We start from the raw sequence: 26,146 nt of genomic DNA, 5'->3' as shown, positions 1-26,146 counted from the left end.
CTTTGGACGGTCGTGCAAAAAAACAGCATAGAGAAATGACCTGGTACTTAATTATAGTGTTAAAGCAGCCAAAGTGGACCCGAACAAGGCGGCATGTTTTCCGTGCAACACAGAGGCCATGCCGTGTTTCTGCTGGAGTGCACCGCTGTTCTGTTCGGCATCCTCGACAGGGTCCACTGCAGTCCCGTCTCCCCTCCTGCGCATGGAATTAGCTTTTCTTCAGGCCCAAGTATTTTCAGCGATGCTCATTCTTCAGACTCAGAGAGGTGTTAAAGCAAGATGCACGACATGTTCAATAACTTCACCATAATATTCTCACATCAGAGGCACACGGGTGCTTTTATGTGCCATCAAAAAAGCCACCTGAAGATGATGACTAGTTTAAATACATTTAACACAGCCACACAGCAATGCAGGTTTTCCCAAAACCGAAACAGTGCTACTTGCTTTTTTGTGGTCCACAAAATATGAAGTATGCATGCATAATATTTAACACCATAGCCTATCATAGTAGCCATCCCCAGGAATTGTCCAGAATTTTCTCCCGAGTTTTATTAAGTCTCTTCGGATAAAAGTGTCTGCCAAATGAATAAATGTAAAGGTGAATACTGAACAGAATATTCTAGATAATACTGCGGATTTCTTTCGCACCACATGATATGAACCCGAGGTGAGCAGAGGTTGTTGTGCGTGCGTGAGTGTGTGTGCGCGCCTGTGTGTATGCATATATACGTGTGTGTGTGTGTGTGTGTGTGTGTGCGTGCGTGCGTGAGCGCGCACGGAGGGGAGAGGGGACGGGTAGAACGGGCCGCGCGGCACTTGCGCGGTTGCCGCATCACGGGAGCATCACCGCGCGATGCTCGTTCATGTGGAGGGCTCGGCCACCGCCTTCCGCTCGTCCGCCGGAGAATCGAAGAGACGAATTTTTTAAAAAATAACCTGCGTTCGCCCGCCATGGACCAAGCTCTCCGCCGCGTTGCCGTGTTAACACCGTAATTATTCAACATTCAAATATGAATCATGTATCTGATATTTCTTCCCAATTTGCTCGCAAGCATCCTGGCTTCCTGGCTCAGCCCGGTTGGTTTAACGTCGACTGGTAGGTACACAGGCTTCTTAGCAATAAACACCATGACATGATGATCATGATGATCCACAGCAGCAGCGTCGCGTTTCAGTTACTCTACGTATTATTTCCTAATGAAATATATTCTTGGCTCCTGGGATTTTCTGTCGTTTCTTTAATAATTTATTGTGGTCGGCTTGGTTAACAGCAGGTGCAGAGCAGAGCCAGAGCGGCTGGATTTCTGCATATTTTACCGTTGTGTTGATTAATTCAGAGTTTTTGCCGTATTTTAATATCGCGATTGCCTGGCAGCGCTTCAACTGGGGAAAATAAATAGCGCTGCGGTTATCGATACGTGATCGAAACCTTTTTTGGGGGAGAATTCACCGTCAACTAAATTACATTCGCGAAACTAAGCGTGTCTTTAAAGTAATTTTAAATGCGCGTTACGGATCGTGTGAAATGTGTAAAATTATGCTGCTGTATAATTGTGGTATTTGATGTGTAGGATGTATATCCATGGGGGAAATGGTGATGCCTGTCAAAAGTAGGAAGACGCTTTAATAAGGTTCGCTTTTGGCGGATCACTGACAGCTCGGGAGATTCTTTATTGTCGTGTGAACGCGAGTCTCCCCATGATCTTCGCACTCAGCTCGGGACTGATCGGAAATGCCCAACATCCCTGTGTGTGTGTGTGTGTGTGTGTGTGTGTGTGTGTGTGTGTGTGCAGAGGCTGCGCGAGCGCCGTGTACATGTACTACATGATGTTAGTCCGCACGTACTGACTGTGTGTTGCGTTTTGCGCAGTTGCTCGCGCCCGCTGTCCCGCAGCCGCCTTTCCCCGTTCCCAAGCCAGCCGTGTGTCGCTGAGGGACTCTGTGATGCGCTGCTGTGTTTCGTTGCCTTGCGCGCGGCAGACGTGTGTGCGGTTTCCCGCCCCGCAGTTCCCACGGCGGCGGGCAATGAGTCCGCGAGCGACGCGGTCACGGCTGCGGCGTCCGGGGGCGACAGCGCGCCGCCGCCGCCGCCGCCGCCGCAGCACGAGATCACCTACCCGTCCAGGCTCATCTACTACCTGAACGAGGATTCGGAAAGCACGTATCATGACCTGGACACGAGGACGCGGAGCCAGGGCGCTGACAGCCAGGTGAGGCTGGGTCGAGGAGGGGAGGGGCGGGGCGGGGCGGTCTGCGGGGGGCCTTGGCTCAGTAGGGCTTTGCTGCAGGGAGAAACCCTGGGAAAGGCCCAGAGCCACAATGGCTGTGTGAGGTGGAAACATGACCGGTTTCACGCTGTGTCCTTCTGCATGCTATGTTCTGGGGAGCACTGCAGCGCTGGGCTTCTCCTTACAGCCCCATCCCATCGGCTGCAGGGGTTCCTTTTCGGCTCCGCGTGAGCATCCAGCCTACTCGCCCATTGTGCCTTGTGCTAAACCCCAGACTTCCCCTCTCAAATGCAGCACTCCGTTAAAGTTGGAGTCCTCCTCGTGAAAATGCAGCCGAATATGATCAAAAGAGGACTCGACATTCTTCGTAGGCTCGCTGTCCTCTTATGATCGGATCCATTCCGCTTCACTGTGGCCTAGTGGGGCTGAACAAATGGGACATCCATTTAGAGAAAAGACAGAAGCACATAAGGCTTAGTGCTCCGGTACCTTGTCTCTGCGGGGATCGGTATTGATCTTCACTTGAGTGTCCGGCATTTCCTCCACGCTGCTTAACATGGTACTTTGTACTGTTGTGTGCAGCTCATATGTGAATGTATGAAAAGCTTTCTATAAGTTCACTTCTTAGACTTGCTGGAGAATATTTCTGGTGTCTTGGAAGGGAGGGCTGATGGTTAAGGTAACATTTATCTATTTAGCAGATGCTTCTCTCCAAAGCGATGTGAATATTACCTGGTATTTTGCTCACAGCTTTATTCAAGTGGACTTTACAGTGCTGGACACTGCACTGAATTTATTTCAACCATTCACCCATTTATAGAGCAGTGCAATCTTACACCCTCACTCGCTCACATCTGCACACACTTCTGGGCAACTCAGAGTCACCCGTGCACCTGAACTATGTTGTTGGACTGTGGGAGGAAACCGCAGTACCTGGAGGAAACTCACATGAACACAAGGAGAACATGCAAACTCCATTCAGACTGAGCCAGACTCAAACCCATGCCTGAATGTACAGTCCAGGAGCTGCGAGGCAGCAGCGCTACCCGCTGCGCCGCTGCGCGCCACTATACCGCTCAGGTATACCCCTTCATACGTATGTACAGTATGCATGTTACATACAGTATGAATGCATGAAAAGGTTTCCTTAATTACACTTCCTGGAAGTTTTGTTGTGAACTGTAGGGCTGTCTCTGTTACATCTGGTTCCTCTGCATGTAACCATCCCCACGTTTCTCCGGCAGGTCATCCACCTCGCCCAAGCCAGCTTTCAGCTGGAGGCCTTTGGCTCCAGATTCATCCTGGACCTGACATTAAACAAGTAAGTGCTGTTTGGTTTACATATTCCTCTGCTGCTGTTATTCAAATTCTGGGGTTCTTTACAAAGGCCTCGAGAGTGTAGCTTTAGCATTGACCTATCGTAATATATTATGCACAACGGTCTACTAAATATGTGAATCAGAAGTGGTCTATGGAACTTATTTATCTGGGCTGGCTGCACCTCTGAGTGAGTGTTTATAAGCCATTCCACTTTCTGCCTTTAAAAATTCTGCCTACTGGCAGGATGTATTGAATATTTCACAAAGGGGTTGTGCAGTGTGCAGGGTTAGTAAATTCTAGCACCGTGTATTTTTTGCATGCTGCTCACACAGCCGGAGCTGTGCTATACACACCGATACCCACTACACGCTTGTGGGTGTGATCATCCGTTTCCCTATGACAGCGTATGCAGCCTGAGAGAAAAAAGGAGGATTGCTGTCACTTTCTGATCAGTCCATAAAGTGAAGAGAGAAGTAAGGGCTGTGGTTAGGCTGAAGAACACAGTCTACTCCTGTGTTTGTGGAAGGAACAAGATTTCTGGCTGGCATGAGCTTGGAGGCATGTAGAGGAACAGGGTCGTGCCCAGCTGTCACGAAACTGTCGCTGGGAGCACTGAGCAGGCATGTTGAGGGTTTTATCGCACTGATCCCCAATAGGAAACACATTCTGTCTGTTCCTGCATGAAGAATCAGTCTAAACCTGCAGCTGGGGATGAAAGTAAGAGCGGCCCTTAAATACCAGGCTGTAAACCAGCAAACACACACACACAAGTACACACTCAGGACACATTGAAGTTAAGCACATGATCCTGAAAATATTGGTGGCTGCCGTTTCATTTCACAGACAAAGAAGGTGACCTAAGACAAAAAAGAGCTCAAAAGAACTTATTGTTTCCAAAACCAACAGGGCACTCTTTGAAATCCAGTTTTTGCTGCTGTGGTTTCTCCTAGCAGAGGAAGAGGCAGCTGAACTCAGCCAGGTCTCTGGTGCAGTTGCAAATTCTGTGATGCCCAGTGGTAGAGGATCATTTTATGCAGTCCAGCTAGAAACACAAATAGCTAGAAATATAAATCACAGTGCTGCACCAAGATCCTGCACTGAAACACATTGCAATACATTGTAATTACTCCTAAAATACTTAATAGACAATAAAAACATAAATATGCACTATACAGTTACAATAATAGTTTTTCTTTTTCAAAGTGCCCTTTTTCACTTTTTTAAATATTTTAAACATTCTGTCATTGAGATGACTGAGATGCTGGGGGGTTATCTGGGGGTATCATGAGTCACCCAAGAGAGGGTTGATGAAGGATCACTTGCTTAGTGGGAGTGCAGTGTGTTCAGAAGTATTATTTCTTCACAGAAATCCATATTTTACATATCTCCCCCAAAATATTTGACATTTGATTGCTTAAATGCATGTAAGATGTGACTGCGTTGTTTCCTCATTGCCCCTGCTTCACAGCGTCCCACCTACAATTGTGTCATGTTCTTGTGTTTTTCTATATACAATTTAGATACGTGTAGAAAAGGGCCACCTGCGTGGGTCATACTATGCTATATTCTATTTCAAGGTGAGGGGGAGTGTGTTAGTTGATAATGTAGTGGTAAGAGCTATTGCCTTCAGATCTGAAGGTTACGGGTTCAATTTCACTGACTGCTGTAGTACCCTTGAGCAAGGTACTAACCCTAAATTGCTCCAATAAAAAATTACCCAGCTATATAAATGGGTAAATAATTGTAGCTAGTAACATTGTAAGTTGGTTGGGAGAAAAGTGTCAGCTAAATGAGTAAATGTTGTTAAAAATCTACATGAGGATACATATAAAATGTGTAATGGCTGCTGTATGCCTTGTTTTTTCTAATTATCGCAAAAAAGTGAGGTGATTGAACTCATATTAACATTTTTTGCCAGTATAAATGTCACTCTTCTGTATTTAAAAGTGAAAGACGGTACGTAGGCCAAATGGTGGTTTTTGAGAAGCAAACCCTCCCTAGAAATTATGTTTACATATCTTTCAATTAAAGGGTTCCCTGACACCTTTGTTTCAAAGTTTGCTATGAGGTTGCTGAAGATGAAATCGTTTGCTGTTAGAGGAATGCTAAGGGAAACAGTGTGAACCTCTTTCATGATGATGTTTACTGCAGGTGAGCACTGGTTTTAGATAATGCAGCCTAGCTGTTCTACATTGACTAAGGGTAAGCAGATAGGTCTTCCCTAGGTCTCCTACCTCCTAAAGTCTAGACTAATATGTTTGAGATGCATGTAAGAAGGCCAACTATTTTGAAATCTTCCTCCATGCTGGTTGGCTGATAGGTGAAGAGCACTGAGGTGGCATTCAGGTGTGCTGAAGGCAGCTGAAACCGACCACTATCCATGGTGCTGATTGAATTGATTGAACGACTGAAGGGAGTTTCGTGCAGCGTGTCAACTATCCGTGGGGCTGGATGCAGCTGAACATTGTGCCCCCCCCACCTAACTGTACTCCCAGATTCACCGCAATCCATCACTGTACTAATGAACGCATCGTTCTTCTTCATTTTTGCTACAGTCCCAAAAAAGCTCCAATGAAGGTTCTGCTACGCTAATTACATTTAGTCCCCCAACGGTACACGCTTCACTGCCCCAATGCAGCCAACACTCTATTCTTCCACACTCCCTTTTACCCACCCCCTCTGACACAGATACACTACACACTGCTACAGGTTCAGCGTGCGTCTGCTCTTCCCTACGCAGCCTCTCATAAAACTTACTGCAAATCCATTCTCCTCTCTCTTTGACTCACCTGCTGCTTATGAAAGCAATTTTCCCCCTTCGTTCTCTCCCCAAAACACACTGCAGTGCCATTTTGCATAGCTGTGCTTTCTCTTTCCCATGGTCTCGTTCTCTCGCGCTCTCTCTCTCTCACACACACACACACACACACACACACACACACACACACAGATTGCAGTGTCAAACTCTTTCCTTTTTGCAACACCATAGGACTAAATATAGCCCACACACAGGGGCCTCTCTCAGACACGGCCCAGTTACTTTACTCCATGCTCTCAACCCACCTCGAATACCAGACACTGCTGTCCACCCCATCAACATGGATGTGTGTTTTTCAATCACAGAGCAGCTTGGTGTTACAGTGCTGCAGAACACGGGTCTGTTCACCACAGCCACTAGTTTACACTGGTACTGCTGGATTCTTCCCCAGATGGCATCTGTTCATGTGAAACAGAATAGATTACAACAGGGGTGAAATTTTGTTTGTAATTAAACTGCTTTTTGGCTGCAGTTGGAGGAGAAACCTTGTCTACCAAAGAAGTTAAAAAATGGTGTTACCTTTATCCCAAAAACCTCTGTCTGTATAAGTATTATTTAGGCCTATATTTATTTTTTGTCATGCTACTCGGAATCCATTGTGAGAGTGTATGAGTCTTACGTCATGATTTTAATACATGCTAGATAGGCAGTGTTTAATAAGGTGGTCTATGGACCTCTCCGGGAACTGGGGGGAGGGTTAAGGGTTAGGGTGAATCATTGTAACTGCATCCGTTGTCCAAAGACAGCAGTGTTCAGCAAGTGGTGTTTTTCTATGGCAGTTTTTTCAGACAACTCCTAACCAACTAAGTAAACCCAGAGAAATAGTTTAATCAGAAGCTATTAAAGGGCACAAGCATCATTTCTTCCATGTGAGCTCTGCCAGCAGTGCAGCAACTGTCAAAGGCACTAATGCAGCAGCCATTTGACACCCATCACCTCCTCAGTGGAACCACTCGTAGCAGCAGGAGCCCTACTTCTCTTATCAAAGTGGGACAAGGCACATATCATACACCACTTGTTCTGAGAAATCTGCTTATATCCTGTTTCTTTGAAAGGGAGGGGACATGTCCCCCCGTTCTGTGCCCATTTTTCATTCCTGTAGGTTTCACGGTAAAAGTCAGTTGATACCATAGCTTTTACACAAACCATGGTGTGAGCAGTAGGACTTGGGCTGAGTGCCTTTGCTGGCAGAGCCACCTGGGAGCTCCAGTACATCATTAGTCTTGTCTTGCTTTGTTCCAGCTAAGCAGTAAACCATTAAGAGATTTGATACTGGAGCCTACGCCAAAGAGAGCTGTGTCAAGGACTAACGGAAAGAGTATCAAGGCTAACTGAAAGAGTAAATAAAGAGCCAGTGGGCAGTGGTTGGGCATAGGGGTGGGGGGTGGGGCGGTCAGGAATTGGCTGTGTATCTGATGAATAGGGCTGGAGAAGAGCCAGGATGATAGTGTTGCCCAAAGCAAAGGCAAAGGTTGCAAGGAGACACAACCTGTTGTACTGAAGCCCTGACGTTGGACTGCATCACAGGAGAGCTTTACGTGCTGCTTTGGTTATGAAGTAGCTAATTCCACACATTTCATACATTCTTCCTTGAGGAATCCCCATCCCTCACTGTGAAACATATGAGACATGTCTTGTAGGGCATCATGACAACTTCACAAAGGGATGTTTCTCCCTTATGCGTTTTTACCTCAATTTGTGTTCTGCTACCACCATCTGCTCCCCTTCTATCTATAGCTTTCTGTCACTCTTTTCAAGCCTGTGTCTCAGCAGGAGGTGAAGCAGAGATGGCCTGCAGATAACCCTGTCTTACACATCCGAATCAAGTGAGAATAGGAAGCTCAACTCTATTTTTTCAATGCAGGACAGTGTCTGGTACTGACAAGAGTTCACAATGGAGCGTGTTTGTCTCCATCACAGAACTGGGCCAGACATGCCCCGGAAGGATCATCATCATAGGGCCAGACAAGAGGATGAGGGGACAAAACTCTGCAGGGTCTCATAACATACAAAGGAAATTAAACAATTTCCTGTTTCCCTTTCCATGTGTTTTCCAGTGACTTGCTGTCTTCAGATTACGTGGAGATCCACTATGAAGAAGGCAAACCTGTTTTGTCAAAGGTAAGGACTCCTAGAATCAAATTCCTTCTAGGAATTCTCAGTATGAAGGGCTTGTTTTCAGCTACCAGAGACTGCACGGGTTCAGTCTGTTTCAGTAATGGTTTATGTGTATGATGAAGAGGTGAGTCTACATGCTGTTTTGGGCATCTTGTGCAGAAAGAGGTAGAAGCCTGGGGTGGGACAGCACACTGGTTAAGTCATCAGTGATCAGTTGCTTAATGTATTTTTCCATCTTGGTGGACTGTTGATATTTTTTTTTTTGTCTGATCCCAGTTTCATATTAATTATGTTCTTTGGAAAAGTGTGAAACTAGTCTCAAACAGCCTGGTAAGGGTAGCCTAGTTAAACTACATGACCTGATTTCTTCTGTCTCAGAGGTCTAAAGTGTAGGGCTGCTCTGTGTATTGGTTATTGTATTCATTGTGCACTTTTAGATGTCAAAAACTAAATGAGCTGCAGAGGTATACTGGTGTCTAGGTGTTGGACTGTTGAAGGGGTTAAGTACCATTCTCACTAGTCTGCTAGCAGCTGGAGCTGCAGTATTCTAATCATAATTCTAAATCCTTACCCAGTTCTACTGCAACGGGGTGTTCTTCCCTCCCAGAAATCTTTGCACAGTCTAAAGGTTGGCTTTTACTGCTTCTCTTTTTCCTCAGGAGTATGATATATGATGAACAAATTGTATTTTCTCTGAGATGTATGTCGCTTTGGAGAAAAGCATCTGCTAAATGAATAAATGTAAATGTGTGATACTGTATGTCCTACACTGTCAGACACAATTATCGTGCTGTGTTTTTGTTGTATCGTTCCCATCTTTAATCACACAGTGATCACTTCTTATCAGACAAACGTCATTCACTCGTTTGTTATGATTACATTGAGCCGTGCTTCATACATTTAGATACTAACCCTAATCGTGGGTGTCAGTCCACATGTCCTCGTTCAATAAACTAATCACGGTAACTCGAGTGTGAACATAGCATTTTGGGTCACCTCCTCTTGGGATTCATCGTTGCCATGGAGTTGCCAGTGTTCTGTGATTCTTTAAAGAGGAGCATTGGAAGAGAGAGAGGGGAAGCTGCCTGGGCTTCGACTCACCGCTTTTGCGGTTGCTGAGTCAGGAGAGGGGCTTGTTGGGGGGGGCAACGAGGGAGCTGTGGTAAGGCACTGACTCAGCAGACACTGTCCCTTCTGCGGCGGCCTCATGCTCTGCATTAGAGGTGCAGCGTACGAAGGCAGTCAGAAGAGCATTGCTGGGATTCCAGCCAACCAGGTAGTATCGCCAGCGTATTATAGCGCTGGGGTGGTCCCCCTCCCCCTCCAGCCCCACAATGTGGCACACAGTACGCACAGTACAGTAATCCTCATTTATAAAAAAAACACGCAGTCTAAGTGGGCGGGTTGTGTACATAATATAACATGAAGGAGTATGAGTAACGTCAGTGCAGCGTGAGGACATGATGAACGGATAGTGTAGTGATGGAGCTGAGCCAGATTTGCTATAATGAGGTTTTACTGGTTGTTAAGGAGTGTATATGTTTTAATCGGCTACCAATATGTTACCATTTATGTTGGACATGCTGTTTGTTTGCAGGGTGGGGAGCACTGTTACTACCATGGACAGCTGAGAGGGATTCAGAATTCCCGCGCAGCACTGTCCACATGCAACGGCCTTCAGTACGTGCCACACCCTTTGTGTGTGAGAGAGTGTACGAGTGCGTATGCAGTTTGGTTAAGATCTGCGCATGAGAACATCTAATTGGGTGTCAGATTAAATGCACGTCTGTCTGCACATCTCAGCTCAAGTGTTTGCATGTGTTGAAGTCTGAGATGTTGTGTGTGGGAGATGTAGTTTGCCAGCCAATGGTGTACTGGTACGGAGCATTATGTGCTGTAGCTGTGAACCCCTCACTGACAGAGTGAAGAGGTCAAGATGTTGCAGCATTACTCAATGGGTAGGGCAGGGGAAAAGTGAGTCAGTTTTGCAAAACTGCAATATCCCCTGCTGAGTTCAGGGAATCGCACCCAGACACAACTTGGCCAGTGGTAAAGCAGGGGAAAACCCACAACTGTGTGGTTTCCATCAAAACTTGCCTTCGATGATGCATTTTCGCGAAATGGGAATTCGCCTTTGTCAGAATTTGTGCCGAAGTTAAAGTAAGAGGAAGTTATCTCTGCAGCGTTCTGGCCTTCTTTCTCTTTTACATAACTGGGTTTCTCTCCTTTTTTAACAGTGGAATGTTTGACGATGGGCAATATGTGTACCTCATTGAGCCTTTACAGCAGACTCATTCGATAGTAAGTGATCAAAGTCTTTTTTCTCATTCTTGAGTGCACGGCAATACAGCAAACAGTCTGGGCTTCGGGCAGTTACTTTTGCAGTGCAGAATAAACCGTGGACACAACTGAAAGGAATATAATATTGTTTGCTTAGATATGCCCGCGCTGACCCATGAACTCTCACACTCAGGACTCAGCTGCTCGGCCACACAGCCTGCGCAGGTCGCACACGCTGCAGTGGGCCGAAGACCCAGACACTCTGAGTAAGCACTGATTTGGTTGCGACAGGCATCCATTCAGCTTCTAACCACCATTCTCAGTACACCCTCATGTATCCTTACATCTTCACACACTTCCTACCCTTATACAATCACACGCTTTTTAGTTTTGTGCTCTTATTGCTGTGTTAGTTCTTTACCACTGTATTCCACAGATTTGTTTTTATTCCTCCTTCCTCCAATTGTGGTCTCCTACACTTAGCACCTCTCTGACATCCCCTAACGCCAACCACTCCTGTCTCCTGTACTCCTTTCCAGCATATCCTCGGTCATGGCTGTATTCTTTTACCTCCAAACCTAACCTTGGCGAACACCCTCTCGTTCTTTTGTATCATCATTTTTCCCACAATCATAAATTCAGTTTGTGTTACTTTTCCCTGCACAACTCATTTTATGCCATACCCGATCCTTCCTTGTACAATCCCAACCTGTCTTTATGTGTCTCTGCTGTCTCTACAGCAGAAGAGGAGATGTTGCTGTCCGAGCTCTCCGAGATTTCTTGGCTGAAGCGCAGGAAAAAGCGTGCTGTGAGCTTGTGATTATTTTACTAATTTAACTGATATACTAATTTCAGTTTGCTTAACACAAAGAAAAGCTCATTTAGGCTCTGTCCTAAACAAATGTCAAATAAGTTTGTGTTTCTCCATCACGATTAGTGTGGACTGTTAGAAATATTAAAATCTCTCTTCTAAGATGCCAAGAAATGTTTTTGAAGAGATGAAATACCTGGAGATCATGATAGTCAGCGACCACAACTTGGTGGGTAACCTCCTTGCAATAATTTTCTAAGCCTGCGTTTCACCACAGCGCAAAGGGAAGCAAGACTAATTTAATTATTGTAGCCATCTGGCATAGTGAAACACATCTAACAAATTAAAGACTGCATATGAAATTAAGCTGCTGTAATATTACCTGCCTCTGTTTTGACACTGATCCATAGTGGTGTTTGGTGACAATCTTTAAAACATAAATAATAAAAGAAATATTGCTTGTTTTGCACAAAAAAGCTTTCATATTATAATATGGTTATTCGGAGAGGTGTGCGTATCGGTTTCTATGTCTGCGCAGTCTGAGATCAGGAAACAGTTACCCTACGTCATGATCTTTCTCCAATATTTTTCGTGTTCTGCAGTACAAGAGGCACAAGAGCAAGCAACACACCAAGAATTTTGCCAAATCAGTGGTGAATTTTGTGGATGCTGTGAGTAGCTTCATCGAAAAAGACAGAATGTACAAAAATAGATGGTCACCCTTGTCTCTACATCTATAGTGACCAATGCGGTTTGTACTTCCCCGAAGAGATGACCATTTCTCTTGTATCTCAGTCAAAAGATGTCCACATCTGTCCTTAGTTGCACAGAAATGGCATCTTTGCCTCCACAGATGGAAACCATTGAACCGTGTCTCCCCTCAAGGAAATGACCATTTCTTCCTCTGTCTCAACAGAGATGGTCATTGCAGTCTTTTCCTCAATAAAGTGATGGTCATTCCTGTCTCTATATTGACTAATAAATGACCGTTCCTGTCTGTACCTCAGTGATCCTCCTTCGTGCTGATGACTTGCATGCTGCCCCTAAATCTCCTGTGCTGTACATTATAACAGCCTGAAGCCAAGAGTTTGCTATGCTTTGCAGCAGCAACTATTGTGTCTCATAACAGATCCATGTCTCTCCTAGTCCCTATGTGCTAACTATGCTTTTAGGCTGGAACCTGAGCTAATTCAAACCTAGTGCTGCTCTCCTGTCCCTGTGTTGTTCCTATTCTCTGCCTGTACCGCTATCTATCCCACGATCCGATGCCACCCGTCCTTTCTGACATCAGGTCTATAAGGAGCATCTGCACACGCGTGTGGTTCTGGTCGCCGTGGAAATCTGGACTGATCAGGACCATATTCCTATTAGTGTGAAGCCCCTTGAGATGCTGCGTGACTTCTCCAAATATCGGCAGCACAGCATCAAGCAGCACGCGGATGCCGTGCACCTCTTCTCGTAGGTCCTTCCTGCTCTGTCCCTATAGCCTAGCCCCCCTGTCATTCACCTCATAATTAAAAATAAGCTCCTAATATCGGAAAGCCCTAAAGTTCTCCACCTATGCTCAGGTCACACTTTCATGTTCCAAGGAGACACGGCTATGTTAATATTACCTTCTGCACCGGTATAACTCTACAAATCGATACAGTGAATCTCTCTAGATGAATCATATATACTGAATATATCAGTTTTGTGTGTTTGAGAAGCACAGATTTCTGAAATATTGCGTCTGTCATTTTTGTTTACAGCAATGTGACATTTCACTATCGCAGAAGCAGCGCTGCCTATTTTGCAGGCGTGTGTTCTATGACTCGAGGAGTAGGAGTCAACGAGGTGAGATTCCAGATCAGTCTAATAATATGGCAAATGTGCTGTGCTGTCTGTCAGGTACAAACTACCTACAGCCTCTACAGGTATAACATCTTGCACTGTCCCATTATCCCTTGCAGTATGGCACCACCTGGACAATGGCCGCCGCCCTCTTGCAAAGCCTGGCCCAAAACCTGGGCATCCAGTGGGACCCAGCCGCCAAAAGAAGTACACATGAAAGCACATATGTGCACATTTCTGTTCATTCTTTCACATCTTTACAGCTGACATTTGCAAACGTTTGCTGTTTCTGCACATTCTGTCTGCATGCATTATTATGATCTTGTGTGTTTAAACTGGGGGGGGGGGGCGTGGTGGCGCAGTGGGTTGGACCGGGTCCTGCTCTCCGGTGGGTCTGGGGTTCAAGTCCTGATTGGGGTGCCTTGCGGCGGGCTGGCGTCCCGTCCTGGGTGTGTCCCCTCCCCCTCCGGCCTTATGCCCTGAGTTGCCGGGTTAGGCTCCGGTTCCCCGCGACCCCGTATGGGACAAGCGGTTTGGAAAGTGTGTGTGTGTGTGTGTGTGTGTGTTTAAATTCCATCACTTTTATCATATCCAGTTCTTGTGATGTTAAGAATGCCAATTTGTGACAGATGTTGCTTTGGGAAAAACATTAATACATGCGCTTCAAAAGTACCCTTACAATTGCTGACCTGCAGGCCAGCATCTTTTAGAAATTATCAATGATGCTTTGCATACTTGGTGAGCACCAGTTGCTTCTGAATTATTGTAACTCATGCTCTGTCTGGCTCTCTGTTTCAGAAGAGTGTGGTTGTGTGGAGTCATGGGTGGGCTGCATCATGGAGGACACTGGGTATTGTCTTGGCTAGAGACTATGCACACACAGTTATTCTGCCATATGCTTGTACTTGCATACATATTCATAAACACATAAAAAAGCCAAACTGCCATACATTCATATAGACAAAGTTATGCACTCAAACTTTTATACAAACAGACACACGTGTATAAACACTTACAGAAACACAAAAGATGCCTATACTCACATATACATGAAAAGTTGATCCCTTTTGCTTTGGTTATGTTTTTGAGTCTTATAAAAAAAAAATCAGGAGGGAAGTATTAGACTGAGCCCCTGTTAATGCCCAACTTTCCGTCATATGCACCATACAGTATACTCTATGAATTCCCACTAACCTGCATGCAAACCCACCTCCACCCCATCTTCCCCTCTTTTTTGGCCAGAAAGGTCCCAAAAAACTTGCTCAACAGCAGGTGGGAGCCCTCCTCTGAACTCTAAATCAAGATGGAAAGTATACCAAATATTCTCCTAAATGCAAGATGATAGTCTGATACTCCAGGTGTTGAAACTCCCCTTGTTTTTTCCCCTTGTTGTGTTTTTGGGTTCATACCCTGTATGCTCTCTTCTCAACAAGGGTGCAGCATCCTCGCAAGTTCTCCAAGTGCAGCATTTCTGACTACAAGGAGTTCCTGCTAAAGGGAGGGGGTTCTTGTCTCTTCAACCGACCCACCAAGGTGGGTCAGCGCTCTGCGATATAATTTTTAATGTTTTGCATATTTGAAGGCTCAGTTATTTTAAAACAACTTAGACCTCAAATATGTAAAACGCTGGTGAATACGATGCAAAGGAAACTGCGCAATACACCAGCAAACACACCTGACAGCACCGTGAGCCAAACCATGGGACAATGCTGAACGCTGGCAGAACAAAAGATGGAATGCAGGCAAATATTCAAAAAAATCGCATAAACACAGTCCGGCACCGGTGATGACACCGCAAAACGTATTGCTGAACGCACTGTCGAAAACTGCAGAATGTTTAATGGAAAACTGTGTGAAATATGGCTCAACAATAGCAAAAAAGCTGGATGCAAGGCCAACTCTACATCTCACCGGCAGCTCTTTGAGGCAACAGAGTGTGGGAATGGGTACGTGGAGGTGGGAGAAGAGTGTGACTGTGGAGGCCGAGCGGTGAGTCCCTTCATCGGCAGTCTCATTAGCGTAATACTACTTCATTACTTCAGAAAGCACATGTGTGTCCATGTTTGTTCTGGTATGCCTTTGTGGTTTGTATGTATGTGTGTTTTGCTGTGTGTTTCTCTTTTTCAGGAGTGCTATAAGGAGTGCTGTAAGAAGTGCTCTCTCTCTAATGGTGCTCACTGCAGTGATGGCCCATGCTGTAACACCACTTGCCTGGTAAGGGCTTTTCCTCTGCATCGCTGTCTTACCGTAGTAAGTGTGAAGGATCCACTGCAGTGCTTGTTGCTCAGGAAGACTAGCCACAGTTGAGGTAGAAAGCTCACATTCTTTCTCCCCCGACATATTCAGTTCTACCCACGAGGATACGGCTGTCGCTACGCTGTTAACGATTGTGACATTTCCGAAACGTGCACGGGAGACTCTGGGCAGGTGAGTCGGAGTAAAGGTGACACCCTTGCTCCTTAAAGACATAAAAACTCTCTTCTGATGCAAATAGTGACATAACAAACAAAAGGCTACAGCTACCTGTATGGTTGAAGTCCCAGACTGGATCTGATATTGTATCCTTGAGCAAGGTTATCAGTCTGAATTGGTCCAGCAAAACATTCAGGTGCAGCAATAGGAAAAGCTGTTACTTTAAATAGATGCACCAGCTAAGCAAGAAAACAATAATGATGGTCATGCTTTTCTGCAGTGCCCACCTAATCTACATAAGCAGGATGGCTACTCCTGTCACCTCAACCAGGTGAGTTTGACCTATAAAGAAATGCACAATAATCTATTAAAATTCCTGAATCCAGGATTTGAATGCGCACGATAGTCTGTGGGGAAGTTCAGAACCAAATACGTTTGCTGTCCTCTTGCCCTTTCAGGGTCGCTGCTATAGTGGTGAATGCAAAACAAGAGACAGTCAATGCAGATACATCTGGGGCCCAAGTGAGTACAATGCACAGTGGCAGGTGGGACCCATGTACACTCCATTGTCCAGCTGGATGGAATAAGTAGAGGCCTGTTTTGGTGTCCCAGTTCAACTCTGTGTATACAGCATAAAGTAGCTCTGAGTTGGAGCTACTGAAGAAATGGGTTGTCGCTTCCATTCTTTTTTGTGGCCTTTCTTGAGCAGAAGCCTCAGCATCTGAGAAGTTCTGTTATGAGAAGCTGAACACCGAGGGGACAGAGAAGGGCAACTGTGGGAAGGATGGAGAGAAATGGATCCAATGCAGCAAGCAGTGAGTGTGGCCCCAGCAATGTGATTGCAATGTTAGGTTACTAAAGCAGAGTTTTTGTACAGCAAAACTTTCCTGCATCCACTCAGACTCGGAAGTTGGTGTAGGTTGTCAGGGTGCCTTCTGAATGTTTCCCCTCTCTCCGTACAGTGATGTGTTTTGTGGGTATCTCCTCTGTGCCAACATTGGTCGGGACCCTCGTATTGGCATGATGAAAGGTGACATCACGCCCACCTCCTTCAACCACCAAGGCAGGCTGGTGGACTGCAGGTCAGAATGAGAGAAAACCATTATTCTCAACAGTCAGCTGCAGGGGGGCATGCCCTCTCCTTTCACCCTCATCTTTCTGCAACCATGCATTTCCTCACCATGTCCTATGGTTTCAGTGGTGGACATGTCCTCCTGGATGATGAAACAGATCTGGGATACATAGAGGATGGGACACCATGTGGGCCTTCCATGATGTGCCTTGACCGCAAGTGTCTGCCCATCCAGTCCTTCAACATGAGTGCCTGTCCTAGTGGCTCCCATGGTCAGGTGTGCTCCGCCCATGGGGTGAGTATGAGTGCCCCACCAATCAGGTTTGTCTTGCTCCTCTCTGACAACAGGGTGAGTATATACGTTCTACCACTCGTGTCACTCTAAATGAATACAAGTGTTGCATTTAGGTGTACGGTTGCTCACTTCTTCGCTACGTCTCTCCTGGTCAGGTGTGCAATAATGAGGCAACTTGTACCTGTGATGCTACCTGGGCAGGCACTGACTGCAGCATGCCAGACCCCCCAAAGGAGCCCCCACCTAGTGAAGACGAAGGACCCAAGGGTTTGTCAAATTTGTTCACACCTGGCACTAAGATGCACAGATACAGCCAACCATGTCACTTGAGTTTACGGGCTGAATTTCTATAATGTTGCACATTCACTCTGTACAGTTGAGTTAGATAGCAATGTAACAATGTGCTAAAGTTAACTTAAGACTACGAATGGGTCACGGAAAGGCACTCTAGATATACCCTTTATTGAGATTCTTTTTCTTGATGTATGTCATCTACGCTAACCCACGCTCTGAATGCTCACCCATGCTAACCCACACTTATGCTAAGTTCTTTTAGCTTAATATATGGATGAATATATCCCATATTAATGTGATAATCCATTATTTGCTGCATATATTAGCAGGTATGATCTGGATCCGAAGATGGGGTTTGTAACTTGGGGTGTTATATGGGTGGGGTAAAGGGCAATTGCCAAGGAAACAGAACAACCCCAACTCCATTACGCAGTTTGCCTCTGGTCGGGTGGTGATGATGTTCTCTTTTGAATGATCCCTTTTCCTTTTGTGCAGTGAGCATGGCCACTAACAGGCTGATAGGGGCTGTAGCAGGGACCATTCTGGCCCTGGGGGTGATTTTTGGAGGCACGGGGTGGGGAATAGAGTAAGCATCTTTCTCCCTTTCACAGTTTTTCCTCTCATAGTGATGCCTCCGTGTGTGGGGGGGTGTGGATCACATCACTCAGCCTGAGCCCTGTGTGTGCGTCCCGGTGGATTTGTCTCGTGCAGTGACTGTACTGATGTCATGTGGTTGAACGTGTCCTTGTCATGTGATGGATTGATGGATTTATTTATCCCCTAATGTCGTTATTACTATGACTTCTCTCTGTTGTTGTTATTATCATTATTGTTGTTACTATTACCATGTCATGCAGTGTTTAACCCTCTCCTTCCTGGGCCATGTGGGGCATATACGCAAAATGCAAGGAAAGCAGGTTGACCTAAGGTTACCCCTCATTGTCTTTGGCATCGGTGCCTTGGACTGGTTGCTTCTGGGTGTTTTGAGTGTCAAAACCCTGGACTGGTTGCAACCAAACCTTGCAGGAATTCTGTACTGGACTGGTTGTCCCCCAACGAATAGGACATCAATACCTTCAACTGGTTACCCTCTGTTGTGCATAGCATTAACGTTTGACTGGTACCTTCAGTGTGTTAGGCATCAGTATCCTGGATTGGTTGCCCCTCATTGTGGTGGACATCAATGCCATGAGCCAGTTTTTACTCACTATGAAGATATAATTGCCACAGGCTAGTTGCCCATCACTATTTAGGACATCAATTCCATGGACAAGTTGCCCCTCACTCTGTAGGACCTCTATGCCATGGACAGATTGCCACCCTCACTGGGCAGGATGTCAATGCCATGGACTGGTTGTTCGTCATTGTGTGGGACGTCAACAGCTTTGACTGGTTACCCCTCACTGTGTTGGACACCTATACCATGGAGTAAAAGTTGCTCGTTATGTAGGACATCAATGCCCTGGAGTGTCTCTCACTATATATGATATCACTGCCATGGTCTAGCTGCCCTCACTGTGTAGGACATTTATGCCATGGACTGATTGCCCCTCTCACTTTGTGGGACATCAATGCCATGGACTCGTTGCCTTCACTTAGTAGGACAACAATGCCATAGACTGGTTGTCCCTCACTGTGTAGGACATCAATACCATGGAGATTTTGTCCTCACTAGGTAGGAAATCAATGCCATGGGTTGGTTGCCCCTCAGTGTGTGGGACATAATGTCTATGAATGGTTGCCCCTCATGCTGCAGGACATCAGTTCCATAGACAGTTTGCCCAAGTTCTGCAAGAAATCAGTGCTATGTTTTAGTTGCCCCTTATTATGTAGGAAATTTGTACAGAATTGGTGACACACAGTACAATAAAACAGAAGTACAGGCAAATTTTAAATTCCTTCAGCAGAGCCAGGTTTAAATCAGGAGTTAAACAAGGCCATGGCAAGGAAAATACCGAAGTGTCTGCATAGAGTTTTCAGAGCAGGAGAAATAATTCAGTCTACAAATACAGATACTAGTTTGATGTATCCATCCCTTGTTTTCCACACTGAGTACTTGTGTGCCATCTTTCATTTGAAAAGAACATACATGTCTCCTATAAACATAAGGCTTTCATTTGTTTCTCCCCATAACCCTTCACAGGTCCTAGTGCCACCAACCTTATAATAGGCTCCATTGCGGGGGCCATCCTGGTGGCGGCCATTGTGCTGGGGGGGACAGGATGGGGCTTTAAGTAAGCAACACAATGCATGTCTTCTCTTCCATGAGTCCAACATCTTCTGCTTACAGACATCAGGGTTTGAGCTCCTGCTACAGAAACCAGAGCTTTCAAGATGTATACAAACCAGAGTACATATATTTTTCAGAGAATAACTGGACCCAGAAGAGGTAACACAAAACCTTCTGTACATAAGGATCTCATAAAAAATTTAAACCAATATGCAAAGAGACCTAATACTCAGCGACACCGACTCACACACACACGCACACAAAAACAGCATTGGGAGCATAAGTAGTTTAGATTTCGGATTGAAGACGCAGATACATGGACTAAAACTCACCGAAGACAAGAAAAGTATGAAAAAACATTTTGTTTCAGCTTGCGAAGAGGACAACCCATTAAATCTGTAGCAGAACCCCAAACCATCGGGCATAGCCCAGCTGAAAGCTTGACGTGCATGTGCCTGGACACAGTTTGCCCATCTAAATCAGAGATTTGAACACCTGCAATCATAACAGGGCCACCATAACATGTTGCACAATGATTACTGCAGAAGAAAGTGTTCATTTTGGTGTTATCTGTCAAAATGGAGCTCATATACACCAGTGTCATTAGGTCTAGTTTTGAATTGATGATCATGATGTTCTGGAACTCATATATGGCTTTAGACCTTTGGTATAAGATATTAGCCTGGTGTCACAGAGCTCTACTGAGGACCTCTACTTAGAAAAAAAGGCCAATGAATGAGATATGAGGAGCTGATAGTGAACAGGCTGTGGGTATGAATCTTACAAAGAGAAGAAGGTAAAGATTATGAACTTTGGTCTCAGGGCAGCCATTAGCATGGAGAGTCATCTCCCATTTCCCACATGCTGCTTTGTGTGCTCCAAGAGGCAGGCTCTCAGGTCACCCGCTGTGTCCTCACCCACCAGCATAATCGGAGACATGCACACGTTATTTGTCCATTTGTCTCAGCTCTCAACACTCCAGCCTGATGATCCATGGTTTCCAATGGTCAGATCAGTTACATCTGCTTTCATCTACCAGTAATCCTAAGCAAGGTTCACATTTGCTTCTCTCCAAAGTGTACATAATTTCTCAAGTGCAGAGAAAGCAGAGCAATAATCGAACCACGAATGCTAGTTTCTGCTGCTTCAATTTACTTCACGTGCCTTTTGAGTTGTAATCGAGATGGATTCCAGCTATTAACAAAGCATGCGGGTCAGCACAGCACCTTGACTCACACCCATGTGGGATTTATGCATGCTGACTGGACCAAGATGGGGAACAGTGAGGCATGTCAGTGCATTGCACAAGGCTGGGCTCACCACTGGAAAATGGTACAAGGTTCATTTACACTGCCATCATCATCTTCTTCTCAATCCAATATATTATCAAAGGGTGAGAGTTTTTGCAAAAGAAGCCATACCCACAGGTGGGTGCAGCCTTTATGCCATGGCTGACCAAACCTCCATGGATGACTGGGCTCTGCCCCTTATGCAGAGCCGGACCCCCGGATTGGCCTGCCAGCTGCCATTGCTGCCTGCCTCACAGACCTGGTACAGACATGGTGTGCTGCACTGCATGCCCTGTCCACAGTGATAGCAGTGTCCTCTGCTCGCCTGCTATTGGACCAGAACAGCAATAGCAAAGGCATATGCTTGCCTGCTATTGGATCAGATGCATGACAGACTGCTGGATGCCCCACAGGAAGCCACAGTACGGGGAGGTTGTGCCAAAGCCCTTGGTGTTGTTGTCGTTGTGCCTATTGTAATGTGATGTCCTCTTGCCCTTCCTTTCTAAATTTTGTTATGTTTTCCTGGGAATGTTTGGCGTCTTTTCTGTTTAGAGTTGCATTTGCATACTAAAAATCCCCTTTCCCCTTTTCCTCTTTTTAAAGAAAAAACGGTCCCATAGATTAGTGCTTCTCCTGCTTACATCACACCATCACTAGCAAGTAATATGTCACTCAAAAAGGAACTGTGTAAAAGTGCATTCTGAGAAACTGATTAATTCCTCAGTTACCTCTTCTGGATGCCATCATCTTAAAAGCAGATATGTAATATCAGTAATGCCTGCACTGAGTGATAAAAAATTTAAATGAACGTCTAATAGACATCCGAACACTGGCTCCTCATATTGTGAACAGTTGTGTCATGAATTTTTGAATATACGGTCTTCCCCCACCTTATGAAGATGAATTCTCATAAGTGAAAGACATAATCATCTTTAGTTTCAGTGGTAAAAATTTTTTGTGTTCCTGAGCACCAAAACCCACACCCAATTATGATATAGTATCACCAAGTGGCACTCAAATGGACACAATTACATTAGGAGTTAATGCTAGTTGTCATAACACCAAAATAAAACACTTTACCTTACACTGTATTACAGTTACACTGTAATACTGTATGTATCGACCTACGCTCCATCAGCTTTTATAACCATTATGTTCCGTACGCAAACGCTTGGAAACAAAACATATCATACTGAGCAACTGTGCAGTAATTCAGCTTTTAACAGAACAGAGGAGTAAAAAGAAATCAATAACAGCAATGCAAATGAATTCACACTGGCGAGTTAACGGTACCTCACAGCAGCTGAGCTGTGCGATTTGACGTGGGCTCGATTCCTGCTCGGTCTATGTGAAGTCTGAAGTTTCTCCCCGTGTTCAGTTGGGTTTTCTCCCGAAGGCGTGTTTCTGCCAAATTGGTGATACTAAATTGCTGGTAATGTGTGCGGTTGTGTGTGTTTCATTGCTGCGGCGTAGAGGTGGAAGAATGATTGTAGGGAATTCAGTGTCGTGTGTCTAGTGTAAGCTACCTTTGAGTTACTTACTAGATTGTTACTAGTATCCTAGTAACTGGAATGAATACTAAATAGTAAGTTACTAGTTAGGATAGTAGAGAGATTAACTACTAGTTAATCATTGTAAGTCACTTTGAAAGAAGTGTCTGCTGAATAAGTAGGCGTATTAAACTTATTAAGTGAAATTCTCCTAACTCAAATGGACGTACGGTATATCGGCGTATCTTGGACAATGACTGTTTACTTTCAGTTGCATTTTCTCATCTTTTTTTTGTTGTATTTCAGACTGTAGCAAATGCAACTAGTATCGTCCAGTCTGCCGATAGATGGCGGTAAAGCAAACAGGAGTGTGGCATCACCTTAATTCAATGTGCTTCCACAGTGTTTACACCTTGTGTCTGGAATTTGTGCAGCTGATCAGTGACAAGATGATTAATGCGGCACTTTTGGGGTGAATCAATCAACAGTTGACATTAGATTGAATTTTTGTGCATTTTCCTCTGAGATTAATACATTTTTATCTACATCTAAATAGGATTTTGAGGAGACAGTGTATGTTTATGTCATTTTGTATTAATTTAATGTAGCTTGCAGTCAATAAATCAAAAGCATTTTTATTGCTATATCTAAGAGTTTTACAGAGTCTGACCCCCTGAATAGCTCCAATGACATCAGTGTTATTAACCTTTTATTGACTGTGACTTAGTTGTTGAGGTGAATTTTGGAGTTATGAACAATTTAGATGATTTCCATTCCCAATTGTGTTCACAAGTTGAGGAGCCAGTGTAAAGCGTCACAACCAGTGGACAGCTGGGGATTATATATACTCAGTTCTTTTGAGAAGTTAGTGGCAGCTGTGGTGCAGGGAGGAGGTGTGGGCTCTAATCTGTGGAGAATGCAACTAAATCAACTGGCTGACCCTAACTCCTGTCTCTTTTTTCTCACTCATATCTTCCCACAACAAGAAATGTCAAGAAGCGCAGGTATGACCCCAATGCCAGTGCCATCTAAAAGAAGATGGGAGACAGCCAGTGAAAGGATTTTCTTTGGTCTTGTTCTTGATCTACAGCTGGACTGCACTTACTGCTGCTGTTTTTGGCATTAGTTTTACTTGAAAAAAATCACTGAGGATATGTGAAGTACCTCCCTTTTAGCTGAATAGAAATGCTGGCTCCTGACCCCTCCCCTACCACAACCAGGTCTTGCCCACTTACACAGAACCTGATTTTTAGCGCAACAAACACTCTTCTTTCAAACGTGCCAGTGCAGAGGGGGTTGGGGGTGTAGCATTTGGGCCATCCGCTCACCTGGCACAAACTCCTGTACAGAACATTGTCCCTGGCATGATGAGCCCTTGCTGATGGATCCCGCATGGCTGCGAAAGCTTTGAATGCGAAGCAAAAGAAAAAAATTTAAATTCTCAAAACATGAGGACGCATTTTTAAAAAGTAAGCCACATGGTGGCCTGCAACATCTTTACTCCTCATCCTCAGGTCCTTAGCTGAAGATGTCATGGGGAGGAGCCAGTTTATTCGCCTGGGCCCCAGGGGCCATACAGACCACATAGACCTATAGGCAAGATTGTATATAGATTAGGAAGTTCAGTTACTGAATTTTAACATATCATTTGACACAGACATTAAATGCTTTCGTTTTTTGTTTCAGCATGTTGTATAGCGGGTGATTTGGGCAATGATTATGAAAACAACATCTGTGATCTTCAACAAATAATTATGATAGCCTACAGTCATGAAGTCTATGACCTGTTAGGTGTTAACAAAAAAACATTGCAAATCAAAAACAAGGGTCAGGGACCAGGTGAATGGGTGGTTGAGGATCACTTATCATATCAGGCCTGGTAGAGTCCACAATATCTTTTTGGTCATCATTAAATATTAGAGAGGGGTCAATCAAGAAGGCCAAAAACAGTCTCTATGAATTTTGTTTTGTAAGAGAGGTCCCTCAACACATTTCAAATATGACCAAAAAAGCCAAAGAATTAATTGAGTGGGCGTGTGGACATAGTGGAGAACTCCTCTGGCTGTGTCTCCTCTCCATGTCACATGCACAAGCCAGTCTGTGTGCCATCAGGTGTCAATAAAGGTCCTCATTAACACCCCCAGTAATGACTGGCCTTGTGTACTCTAAAACTCAGAAAGCAAGTTCAGACTACTGGTAAAATGCATGCACCCACTATAATAGGCTCTCGATCCTGAAAAGGAGATCAAGATCCACAACAGTATGCTACAGGGCATAGGTGCATGACAACAGTAAACTTTTAACTTGTATATTTTCTATGCAAAGAAACACATTGCACAAATGACGTAAGACAATAAAAAAGGGAGCCTACTGTACTACTGTTGAAAAGGTAATGTTTATATGCTTGGCCACTCCCCATATTGGTCCTTTTACTTAACCTAAAGTAGGAAGTAAAAAATGGAAGGTTTAACAATTGAAGAGACAATAAAAAACAGGCTATTTACAAAATTGAGATGGGAAAACACATACGCTGCCTATTAAGTCAAATAAGCGGGGCTAATATTTGTTCCAAGTTGAGCCAGCTATGTTCTCCAGACTTTGAGACATTAATTTATGACAGCAGACACAAGTGGTGCTGCTACAGGAACAATCAGGTATAAACTGTTTTCGAATATCTACTGATGTTTTAACATCCAGAACCATGGTCAAACTGAATACAGTAGCAAATAAACAGGACTTTGATCTAGACCTCAGTGGTATTTTTATTGGAATAATTTGTTGGACTGCTATGAAAATTTCACTACTATTGTTCTCATTGCTTTGCTGATATATTTCACAGCAGAATTTTGTATGAGCAGTGTGGATAACAGAACCTTATTCAAACATACTACAATAGGGCATTTAGTATCACTTGAACAGGTAACTTTTTTGGAGTTGTAGTCTTTCAATTTTAGCAGTTTTTTTTCCTTGAAAGATCTGGTTTTATATATATATATATTTTTATTACTCTTCATGAGCAATGTGTTACAGAGCTTTAAAGACACAGACAATGATGGGTTCCACTAATGTATCTACAACTAGATCTGAGCTTTGAGGACCAATGCATCCTCTGTGGTAAGTAAAGCGGTTGCTTCACTGAACCCTAAGAAGAGAGAAAAGATAAAATCCTAACACAAAAAAATGAAATTTAGTGGGTGAAACAGCCAACACTTCACTTCGGGAATATAAATATTTACATTAAGAAAACATTGGGTTATGATGGCTGCCATCTTCAGCATTACCAAGCGGCTTTAAAGTGATGATACTTGAGCTAATTAGGCTAACCACCACTTTTACTGAAATACAATAAGCTCACAGCAAAGGTTTGAAAATGTCATTATTACTCAAAAGTGGAAAAAGGTAAGAATGGTTGAGTCAGATGTTTGCTAAGAGTAAAAAAAAGCAGCATCAGAAATTTAAACTAACTCTACTGTGAATCTGTCAGATGGCTCCAGCAGGTAGTGATTTCATACAGGGACCTCTCAGTTTATGAAATTAACCTGTTCCTGAAAACAGTGCTGTCCATTTCCCATTATTTCAAATGGGAAAAATACAATATGGTCCATCTGAGAATTCCAAACAAATTTTCTCAAACTATCAACCCATGATCATGATTT

The 26,146-nt window shown here is 44.4% G+C and overlaps 1 protein-coding gene across 12 annotated transcripts; it reads left to right on the top strand.

The window, feature by feature from the left end:
- Positions 1 to 775: 775 nt before the first annotated feature.
- LOC108920630 (disintegrin and metalloproteinase domain-containing protein 23-like) lies at positions 776 to 25,232 on the top strand. Of its 12 annotated transcripts, none has more exons than XR_003798039.1 (26): positions 776 to 1,099; positions 2,011 to 2,213; positions 3,476 to 3,552; positions 8,427 to 8,490; positions 10,085 to 10,167; positions 10,725 to 10,788; positions 10,961 to 11,033; positions 11,508 to 11,575; positions 11,742 to 11,807; positions 12,181 to 12,249; positions 12,870 to 13,036; positions 13,327 to 13,411; positions 13,528 to 13,615; positions 14,207 to 14,258; positions 14,842 to 14,941; positions 15,326 to 15,622; positions 15,755 to 15,835; positions 16,101 to 16,151; positions 16,279 to 16,342; positions 16,530 to 16,635; positions 16,783 to 16,902; positions 17,019 to 17,187; positions 17,343 to 17,454; positions 19,625 to 19,715; positions 21,207 to 21,422; positions 23,477 to 23,554. XR_003798039.1 is itself a non-coding variant. In XM_029256817.1 (26 exons), the coding sequence occupies exons 1-26, from the start codon at positions 1,021 to 1,023 to the stop codon at positions 23,520 to 23,522; spliced, it is 2,337 nt and encodes a 778-aa protein (XP_029112650.1). In that variant the 5' UTR covers positions 776 to 1,020; the 3' UTR covers positions 23,523 to 25,232. The 12 variants fall into 12 exon arrangements, 10 of the variants coding, with proteins under 10 accessions (XP_029112650.1, XP_029112649.1, XP_029112646.1 ...); XR_003798038.1 differs by having other exon boundaries at positions 21,207 to 21,432; positions 23,477 to 23,531; XM_029256817.1 differs by lacking the exons at positions 19,625 to 19,715; positions 21,207 to 21,422 and adding an exon at positions 17,977 to 18,067 and having other exon boundaries at positions 15,326 to 15,397; positions 15,536 to 15,622; positions 23,477 to 25,232.
- Positions 25,233 to 26,146: the final 914 nt, after the last annotated feature.

Source organism: Scleropages formosus, chromosome 12 (genome assembly GCF_900964775.1).
Source record: "Scleropages formosus chromosome 12, fSclFor1.1, whole genome shotgun sequence".
Lineage (NCBI taxonomy): Eukaryota > Metazoa > Chordata > Actinopteri > Osteoglossiformes > Osteoglossidae > Scleropages > Scleropages formosus.
Note: the sequence above shows the minus strand (reverse complement) of the source record. Positions and strands in the feature narration are given on the sequence as shown.

Bases quoted from the DNA above. Each gene is read 5' to 3' on its own strand.
- LOC108920630 (XM_029256808.1), top strand. From the start codon at position 1,021: ATGTATCTGATATTTCTTCCCAATTTGCTCGCAAGCATCCTGGCTTCC. The intron at 17,188-17,342 runs GTGAGTATGAGT...TCTCCTGGTCAG, and splicing joins AGGTGTGCTCCGCCCATGGG to GTGTGCAATAATGAGGCAAC. The intron at 17,455-19,624 runs GTTTGTCAAATT...AACCCTTCACAG, and splicing joins TGAAGACGAAGGACCCAAGG to GTCCTAGTGCCACCAACCTT.